General features: G+C 33.0%; 2 protein-coding genes across 2 annotated transcripts; both read right to left on the bottom strand.

Annotated features, from left to right (window-relative positions):
• Positions 1–842: 842 nt before the first annotated feature.
• Positions 843–3,933, bottom strand: LOC102663212 (uncharacterized). The gene is made up of 3 exons (XM_006580589.4): positions 3,021–3,933; positions 1,850–1,979; positions 843–1,716 (listed from the first exon to the last, which is right to left on the bottom strand). The coding sequence occupies exons 1-3, from the start codon at positions 3,723–3,725 to the stop codon at positions 1,142–1,144; spliced, it is 1,410 nt and encodes a 469-aa protein (XP_006580652.1). The 5' UTR covers positions 3,726–3,933; the 3' UTR covers positions 843–1,141.
• Positions 3,934–8,061: 4,128 nt separating this feature from the next.
• LOC100795696 (dehydration-responsive element-binding protein 1F) lies at positions 8,062–9,111 on the bottom strand. Its single transcript, XM_003525492.5, has one exon. It carries the CDS (start codon positions 9,031–9,033, stop codon positions 8,269–8,271), a length of 765 nt encoding a protein of 254 aa, XP_003525540.1. The 5' UTR covers positions 9,034–9,111; the 3' UTR covers positions 8,062–8,268.
• Between the last annotated feature and the right edge of the window lie 1,244 nt (positions 9,112–10,355).

Genomic DNA, 10,355 nt, shown 5'->3' with positions numbered 1-10,355 from the left:
TAACTAATTTTATCTTGAGTTTAAACTCTTTAATTTAAGTATCCAATATATTATACAATTTCTTTTTCCTTTAGAATTATAGGTATTTATTCAACTCAAAAATATTTATAATATGATGAAATTAAGTCCACCAATGAAATTGATTATAATCAATTTGAGGCATAACTTCTTTTATTCAACTCAACTATTAATTATTTTCAACGAAGGTTTCAGGCATAACTTCTTTTATTTTTTAGGACATATTATTTACTTATTTCATGCTGGCATAAATTTTTCGCCCCTTTTGTTGCACCTCAAGTGGTCTAGCTTTTGTCATGTGCAAATGTTAAATATTTTTATATTTTTAATATAAAACATTTTACGTTTATTTAATTCTTTATGTGTGTACCTTAACTAATATGATAACGGTTTGTTGATTGCATAGAATAATTATAGAAAAAGATATATTATTTATAAATAAATTGATACATCATTTTCATATCATTTTCTTTATTTCTTTGTCACATTAACTAGCTCATCTCACATTTCTTTTTCTTCTCATCTTATTTCTTTTTATTTTGTATATTCCGTTTGTACAAATACAATTTCTCAATCGTTGAAAGTAATTAAGTTACTAAGAGTTCATATATACATGTTGGGAAGATTTTATTCTATTTATATATATATATATATATATATATATATATATATATATATATATATTAATTTGATCTCCTCAGTCAACTATTTATCATCAACACATCTAGCGTCATTGTTGTTATTGCTTGTTGGAGAAGATGAATTCAGTGTATGTTTGATTGAGCAGTATGGTAACTACACCTTGCTTTTTTTTTCACGGCACTGACAAAGTAACTTTTTATTTCTTCTGATTTTTCAATTATTCTTCGTGATTTTGAAAGCTAAAATCAAATCTCTTTAGGTATCCATACATGCACTTAATTGGTTTCTCCCAAGTCGTAATATTTATGCAGGATATGGGGAAGAAAAACATCATAACTAAAACCAAAATTTCCCCTAATAGTTCCTTCCAAAATTTAGCATCCCGTGTCCCCGAGACAGGGAGAAGAGGCTAATACAATTAATGTAAAAAGCAAAAAAAAAAAAAAAAAAAACAATGGAGGAAGATACTTGCAACATCTCATTAGTGGCTAGCACATGACGTGAGTTCAAGTGTGAACTCATTCACCAAATTAGTGAACACCTCGTTTGCCAGCTCCTGACCCAATTGTTGTATGTCTTGATCAGAGCTCTTCCACTCCTCACACTTATCCATCTCCCTAATGTAGACACACCTTCCTCCTTGCACTTCCCAACCCAAATACATTTCTTGGGGTTGTCCATTTATCCAATCTTCAGCTACCTTGCAAATTTGAAGCTTCTTTGAATAATCAATGTCTTTGTTTTCCTCAATACTCTGCTTGAAGTAATCAAACAGCAGGTTCTCTGCCTTTGTTATCAAACTGTTGGGTGTAATTGACCTTTTAACGAAGTTGAGAAGATCACGAGCATTGTCCTCATGGTTGTGATTGTTGTCACGACGCAAGTTGTTTTGGGCACGCACTTTTGGCACTAATAAGCGGGAACATTGTTTTGTATAATGGTTGTGTGGTTCATCCTCCAGCTCTAACCGCGCGAACATTTTCTCTAAAACCACTGGCTCCAGTGGAACCACACTTTCAAAATGGCATCTTTTGTGCATATGCTTGTGTTTCCTTCCTGTAATTACATCATTAAATATACACACTTTCATTCATTTGTCAGAGAAAAAGCATGTATTTATGCTGCAAAACAAATCTTCATCAATTTTTGTGGTATTTTGTTGTTGAGAGGGAGAGAGAGGGGGCATTACCTTGAGAAAAGGAAAGAGTAATGGAAGTGGAATTGATTTGAGACTTGTAAATATCTTCTTCATCTTCAAACGGGCAATCTAGTATTGATTCAGGACTAAATTGTTCCTTCTCATCATTCGGCCAATATTCCTGTTTCATGAGAACAGGTTAACTAATCTCGTATTTTCATTTGATAAATACAACTGACATTTTATTAAGGCAAGAGTTCAAACAATCAGAGTGAAGTCAACAAAACTTCACCATGAAAAACCAACTTTGTACTTAAATTTTTACGTGGAATTCATTTTCTTTAGGCAAAAGAACGGATGGGGATTAAAGCGATTCCAACTAGGTTGACATTTCCTGAATCTACGGGCAATTCATTTTGGAGTTTATATACTATCTATTTATTAAAACACACTATTTTCTTTATTTAATGCATTTTGATTTAAATGACCAGTCCTAGCCTTAGTGTCAGTAATTGCAGTGAGTTTCAAAAACCACCACACCATGCACGTGCAAACCACATTACCAGCTGTGCTTCCCAAGTTGATTTGATTTGCACATGCATGGTTTACCAAAAAAAAACCCCATGCATGATTAATCAAGGGAATCGTATCCTCCAACGCAATATATACTACTTATGATCATTAATTAAAATTAATAATTAAAGATTTTAATAATATTTAAGACGTACATGCAAAAGAATATTATAATATCAACCATTGTTAAGATTTTAAATTTTTAAAGTGTGTTTTTCTTACTTTAAAATAGTTAACTTCTGAACTAATCATCAATTTTGAATTTTGCATTATAAAAATGTTTGTCTTACTAATTAATGTAAAACAGATGGCTCCGATTTAAAAGCCATTCATGGTCTTTAAATTTTTGAACTAGCTTCTTGTAAAAGCCACCGAACCCCCGAAATCTCCAATGTTCTAATTAACCCACCTAACACCTTTTGTTTGGGTATAAATGTTATTATTTCGAAATATTTATCGATTAATCTTTCTTAAAAAATCTAATCATTTTTAATATAATTTTTTTAATCACTTTTTTTTCATGAAAAAATTCAAACGAAAAAACTTATTCAAGAAAATCAGGTGCAATCCCATTATAACCAACAAACCAATCACCGACTTATTAGTACAGAATCCATACACCAAAGACAACTTAAAAAAGATTACTTACCTTAGTTACTACTTCTTCCACCTTGTGATGGGGCGCACCCTCTTCGGTACCCTCAAGTACGAGGTAATTCTCGTTGGAGCTCTCAGAGGAAGAAGAAGCACCGGCAGATGTAAAAGTGAACTCGCTGTCTCCCCAGCTTTCACTGCCACAAGCGGAAGAGGTGGTCACGCTCGGGGCATGCGCAGCGAACACGGTAGTACTATCCTCATTCAACGACGTCGCTTTACGATGCTCCTCATGATCCAGCATGATGAGTTCATGGAAAGATCTCCTCCTCCGCGGCACATCTTCGTTTCCCTCTTCCCTCGCCGCCGCTTTCCTCCAGAATCTTCTACTCAAAACCTTCCTCGAGAAGCTTCTACAAAGAACACCGGCAACACCTTTCTTCGCTTTACCACTCTTTTGTGACAACGGCGGCAGTGACTTTATCGCGTTGATTACTGCTCCAGAAGCTCTCTGCAAGGCCGATATGGTTGTGGATCGTCGTCGAGGGAGCGTGCTCCTTCTTTTGCGTTGGAGCTGGAGATCTTTCTCCCCGAAGAATCCCACGGTGGTGCAGCATTGTCGGCGCGGGAACGATTTGAAACCGTTCGTTGAACACGAACTGAGGTCATCCCTCAGGTAGTCCTTCAGCAAAACGGAGCGTTTTGGGAGATGTATTAGAGAATGATTATTACACAGAGGTGTGGCACCACTAGAAGCCATATAATATGTAAGGAAAGTTAATTGAACAAATTTAAGGTAGCTAGGGACTAAGGAGAGAAGAAAAGCGAGTAATGGTGTAGAAATATAGAGATACTTAGGGACTATATATATATATATATTGTTGAAGAACTGCACAGAAAGGAAAGACTTAAGAAGGTTCGGCGGTGAAGATCTCAAAATCTCAACACTAAACACAGTCTGTGAGATAATAAAAATAATGTGTGGGAAGAAGAGAAATTTAGAGGTTGAAGTGCATGCGATGAAAAATATGAGTTTAATGAAGTGTGAGAAAGAAGAAGCTTGGATGCTTCTTAATTGATATTCATAAAAATTTGAATCTGGAGAGGGATTAATTTTATTGTTATTGGCTCAATTTGAAGTTTGTTGTGTAGTGAGTTAAACAACTAATAGTAGGATACTGGCTGCTTTGGACTGCCAGTAGACTCCTAGTTGACCCTTCCTTCCCTCCCTAATTTCTCTCCATGCGCTTAGGCACGTGCCACGTGTTTCTGATCCTCCTGTTGACTTGCGAGTCCCCACAGTCATCTCATCGTTTTCTTTTTAGTATTTCTTTCCGATTCCTTTCTTTTTTTCTGGTTAATAAAAGAATTGAACACATTTTAAAATTGGCAAAAGCCGATAAACAAGGGTAAGACTAAGAATCAAATTTTCAAATGAGAAATTTAAAATAAACAATAAGAATTTTAAAATTCTTTAACACTATTATATATGTTATTTATTATTAATTTTTCTTAACTTTAATTTTACTTGTAATCTTTTAATGCATATTTGACAAATTCTGTCAAGTATCAATATATTCTTAATTTCTAACATACTCCTTATTAATAATTAAATTTTTATGATTTTTCTTATTTATTTAATAAATTTTCTTAAGAAAATTGCGTCCCAAGTAATCTAAACTAATAAAATATGTATTAAAGTCATAAAACACATAAAAGTATTGTTAACTCATTGTCAATTACATCAATTTAGATGGACTTTATTTGTACTTAGATTAATGTAAACTCAATTTATAAGTCAGAGATAAGAAATTTAAATGTAAAATTTAAAGAAAATAAGAGAGAAAAAGGATAAGAAATTTAAAATAAAAGATTAGGAGATAAGATAAAAATTAAAGAGATAAGAGATTAAAGTAAAAGATAAGAAATGTAGAAGATAAAATAGATAAGATGAGAAAAGTAAAAGATAAAGATAATGATAAAAAGATAAATTCAAAATGTGATAATGTTGGGACCTAGCATGTCTTATTTGCCTAATATGTATTATTTTAGATTTTTCTCTATGAATTAGGTAAATTTTCCCTACTCACATCTATTAGAATACATGCTCCTCATGCCTCATGATGTCAAATCTATCTTACATATTTATCTCTCAAACGTCTTTGCAAAGACTCAATAGATAAAATGCATTAAGTTCTAATTCTAGAAGTTTGTTTTAATGCATGGACATAATGCAATCACCTTATGACTACCATGATTTTATTAAAGATACCCCTTCCTCTGAGTTATATTAAAAATTATCCTTTTTCGAACGACTAATTCCTAAAATTGATGCATATAAGATCTTCCTTGTATTTCTAATAAGGATTATCCTCTTTCGAGCGCCTAACCCTTAAAGATGATACAAGGATGAATGATATATGAAATTTAAAATAAGAAAGAATAATAGGAAAGAAAATACATGTTTGCATTGATAGATATGAAGCATACAATATATCTTTTGGTCTTTTTAGGTCTATCAGACCCTAACTAAGGGGGTTTAGTCTTTGATTGTCATGAGAAACTTTACACTTTAAGGATTGTTGTGGATAGAAGAAAAGGGATGGACAGAGAAAGAAAATGGGATAATGAACATAGAAAGAGGATTTCCCCTGTTAGAGATACTCAGGCTTATGATGTATTCATTAAAGAGTTATGAGTCTTCGGGGTGGTCTAGGGATTGATATCCCGATGTGTAGGTTGTTTCTTTCAATAGTAAAATACAAGTCTATATAACATAGAAAAGCAGGATGCTCATGATGTGTACATGTAGGATGAACCAAATCTTCATTAAATTGAATTTTTCCATTATAAGGTGCTCGCACCTGTTCTACAGTACCTCCAGTGAATACTCCGCCAATATGAAAAGTTCTTAATGTTAGTTGAGTGTCCGGTTCTCCAATGGATTGGCCTACAATAATACCTACCACTTCTCCTAATTCCACCAAGTGACCATGAGTAGGACTTTGGCCATAACACAATCGACAGATCCAAGATGTATTCCTACAGGTAAAGGGAGTTTGGATAGATATTGGTTGGGTTTGAAGGGTTTTAAATCAATTCTTTTCTGCTTCCTACTCCTTTTATAGGACTAAGGTAACTTACTTTTTACGCTGACTTCGTGTTTAGTGCGGAATTTCACACTAAATGCGCCTTTGAGCTTCTTCATGGGCCTTATTCGCGCTAAACGTGAGCTTACCCGCTTAGTAAGGGTGTGCACTAAGCAAGCTATTCAATTCTTCCAATTTTTCTTCAAGGTTTTTTCTTTCAATTTTTGCATCAATTTTCCTCTAAAGCACTTGAAATCTTCTTCTTTTAGCTTCTGCTAATAAAAAATTACAAAGATATTAATTTCTTTATTATTTCATTAAAAACAACAATAAAGTAAAGAAATTACAATCATTTTTAGTCAAAATTGATTATCAAATTTTGCAGTTATCAAGTATTGTTGATAGTATTCCTCTATTTTGTTTTAATCATCAATATTAATATGATGACAAAAATAACCAAAAAAGAAGAAGCTAATATCAAGTTCTTAATTTGTGTTTTATACAAAGTATTTAAGAAGAATATTAACAATATCTTTTTGACTGATTGCTGAATTTCATGTACATTAATTCTATTAAAAATGTTGTTACAACCTTCATAACATTTATTCAATAGTAAATTCAAAAGAAATATTCTTTTGAACTCAAAAGTGAACAATGATGATAATAATGTTATTGTAAAAATTAAAGGGTTTAATTCAGGTGATGGAATATGATTCGTGAATTATTATAAATTCTATGGTATTTATTTTTCATTCTTGCAAATTAAAAAAATAATACTGTTGCAAAATATTAATTTAATTCGTTTAATTTTTCTCAATTTCATTTAAAAAATAAACGTTATTCTATAAACTATCCTTCACACGCTAATATTAATAGGTTGAAAGAGTAAATATCTATTCTTCGGTTCTCTTGAATTCTATATTGTCTTATCTTTTGGTTCACTTCCTTTCCTTTTTCATTGCACCTAAAAGAGTGATCGTTGAAAACTAATTAAGAAAATTACGAGGGGGCCCATTATTTGTTGTGTTCCCTTCATGTAACACGTACGGTGTGGGATATGAAAGTATGCGTTCAGTTGGGGTAAGGGTGAGGGTATGTCTTTTTTTCCATTTGTTTACTCTTATTGTACTATGCTAATTGAGCATCTTTTGTAGTATCATTTAATCTTAACAAAAACACACACACACGTTTAAGGAAAGACATATAAAAATACTATTATTGATAAAGCTATATGATAAAATCACACACACACATAAGTTGAAGGATCAAAAGCATATAAAAATACTATTATTGATAAACAATATGATATAATCATGTCTTAAAAATGAATAATATAATAATAAATAAATAAATAAAAGATGTCTTAGTTCACAGGGTAGGAATATAAAAATAAATTAAAAGAATATGGATTTTGAAATTGAAAAGTAAGTTATATGATCTGTTAGAGAGAGAGATGTGTGTTGATGAAAAGGTGTTTGATAGTATTTAGGAATTTTTAAAATATTATTTCTCTTATGAAAAATGCATGAGAAGTTTAAAAATTTGAGCTAAACTTATTTGAGCTCTATCATTATAGCTTAGAAGATATCTAATGTCCTTATTTACTTAGATAAGTTCGTAATAGTCTAATGGAGGTGGTGTATTTTAACACTGGTTACTTATCCGATGCCTTTAATTATTTACTTAGAGGAACTTGCTTCATGCAAGGCAAATAAAGTTTTGTTTCATACAGCGTGCATATTAATTGTTGATTGCATAATTTGAATTTGTTTATGATGAATTATGCAATCAGCTGCCATTTAACAAGACAATATCTATATGTATCTTTTTTATCGACCGCTGGGGGATTGCAAAACGTGTTTCTTTGCAAGACGTGCATATATATATATATATATATATATATATATATATATATATATATATATATATATATATATATATATATATATATATATATATATATATATATATATATATATATATATATTGATGAAAATGGAAAATTTATTTTACAAACCTTTCCTTTATCTATATGATTATGAGAATTACAAAAACAACTGAATGAGAAAATTTGCAATGTCTTACAGTTTTATGATCCTCCCTATATAGCTAGCTCCTTATATCGTCTCGGTCTTGGTACATTTTCGTACTCCTCCGTTCCTAATTATGTACAAAAACCAAAAACGAAAGAAGACAAAGAACAAACTAAACGCACTAAATTGTGAAGCTCCACAAGGATACCTCAGCATCATCCTCCACAAAGTTCCAGACATCCCTAACATTAACATATGTTACAAAAGTAGGCGATCTTAAAGGCTCATCCGCCATACTCTGAAGCCACTCACGCATGTCCTCAAAAACCGGTGCATCTGCCATTGTAATTTCATCCAAATCACAAAAAACTCTCAAACCTTTGTTGCTATTGGAATCTTCATCAAAGCTGACGTCACTTCTGCTAACTTCACAATCATCAGCAACGGCATCATTCACAATACTATTCTGTAACTGCTCGCCGCAGCTGTCTTCCGCCGCAATCGCTACAGCAGCCGCCGCCGCCACTCGCCGTATCTCCTTCGCATTTGTCGACGCCGGCAAGGGCAGCCGCCACGCCGAGTCGGCGAAGTTGAGGCAAGCCGACTTGCCCCGAAGCGCGAGCGCGGCGACGTCGTGCGCACGTGCGGCCATCTCAGGCACTGGATACGTTCCAAGCCAAATCCTGGTGGACTTGTCGTTGGGAACACGAACCTCGCAGACCCACTTGTTGTTGTTCCTCCTTCGTACTCCTCGGTACACCGGGTGTCTTGTCTCCTTAAAAATTCGACGCCCCGCACGTTTCTTAGGACGCGCCGAAGCTAGTGTGTGCACTTCCTCGTCGGAGTGAAAAGTGTTTGGAATGTTAGAGGAGCTACCAGTCTCCGGCGACGAACAAGAGTAGCTTCCGTTGTTTGATTCGTTGAATGATTGTCCGAGAATATTCATTTGTTGAGAGTGTTTTTGTTTGCACTTAGTGGAGTTGGTTGTAGAGTGGCTTATATAATATGTGAAGTGGAAGTTGTGAAATTGAGTGTGAGAATTGAAGTGAGTGGATATGAATGAAGAATAACGCACGTGGCTACGATGTGGACACGGGTCGGGTACAGTTGGCATTAGTTGTATGGGGCCAGACTTGCTTTGGCTACTTGAAAGGATTCATTCCAATTTCTTGGTTGACATTCATTGTCACAATCTGTAGCCAAACTTAACACTTTGACCCGGATTTCCCCGCTATTGCTGCAGTTTCGGGCTATCAATGCTATCGCTTTGGACTGTTTGGGAAACAGAGTCTAAGACGTGTTTAGAATTTTCATGGTCGTGACTCGTGTGTAAAGTAGAAAGATAGAAAATATGTGATGGGTCATTCAACATGTCATTCACGTTAGCTCAGTCATACAATTCATTTTTATTTTCACATGTTTTAATAATTACCCTAAATCATAGTCCTACACAGTATCATCGTAAATGTTGAACACTGAGTTTTCACGGTTTGAGGGGAAAGAAATAAGAAAAAAAAAAAAGAAACGAAAATACATTTAAATTAAAGAAGACGGTAACACTATTAAAAAAAAATGATTCCTGAAGAATCATCTTACTATATAAGATAATGGTATTTTTATAAATAAATATAATTACTTTACGATGATTTTATACAAATCATTTTAGAAATTATTATTCTAAGATGAATTTTAAAAAATCGTCTTAAAAAGATATCTTTGTCTACGAAGATTTTTTATGAAATTATCATAAAAAGTAAAGACTTTTTATAACGTTGTCTATGACAACGATTAATAATCATCATAGAAAATATATTTTAACTTACATAGAATAATCTTTTTTCAATAGTATAATAATGTGAATTTCACACATTTTATTGTTCATTTTTTATCCTTTTTCTTTGCAAACAAATGAAACTTGATGGTGTGCTTGGGAAAGGAGGACAAATAAAATACATCTCACAATTGTAAGAGAATTTTATCAATCAAATAACCCTTTTTTGGGATCTAGTTTCTATTCTTGAGAATTAATATTAATTCCTCCACAATTGTTATTGGCCCTTTTTCTTTCTTTACTCTTTTCCTTCCTTTCTTATTTCCCTCACAAATCTCTTTTTGATGTGCACTTTTTTCTCCATTTTAGTCAATATAATAAAATCATGATCTCATATGCAATTTGTTTAACGAAATCGTGATTCCATTTGTATTTTTTGACAATCCATTGGAATCACGATTTCATTGTGTTGTAGAAATCATCTCACAACGAAATCG

This window comes from Glycine max, chromosome 5 (assembly GCF_000004515.6).
Source record: "Glycine max cultivar Williams 82 chromosome 5, Glycine_max_v4.0, whole genome shotgun sequence".
Lineage (NCBI taxonomy): Eukaryota > Viridiplantae > Streptophyta > Magnoliopsida > Fabales > Fabaceae > Glycine > Glycine max.
The sequence above is the reverse complement of the archived record's forward strand: the minus strand, read 5'-3'. Positions and strand labels throughout refer to the sequence as shown.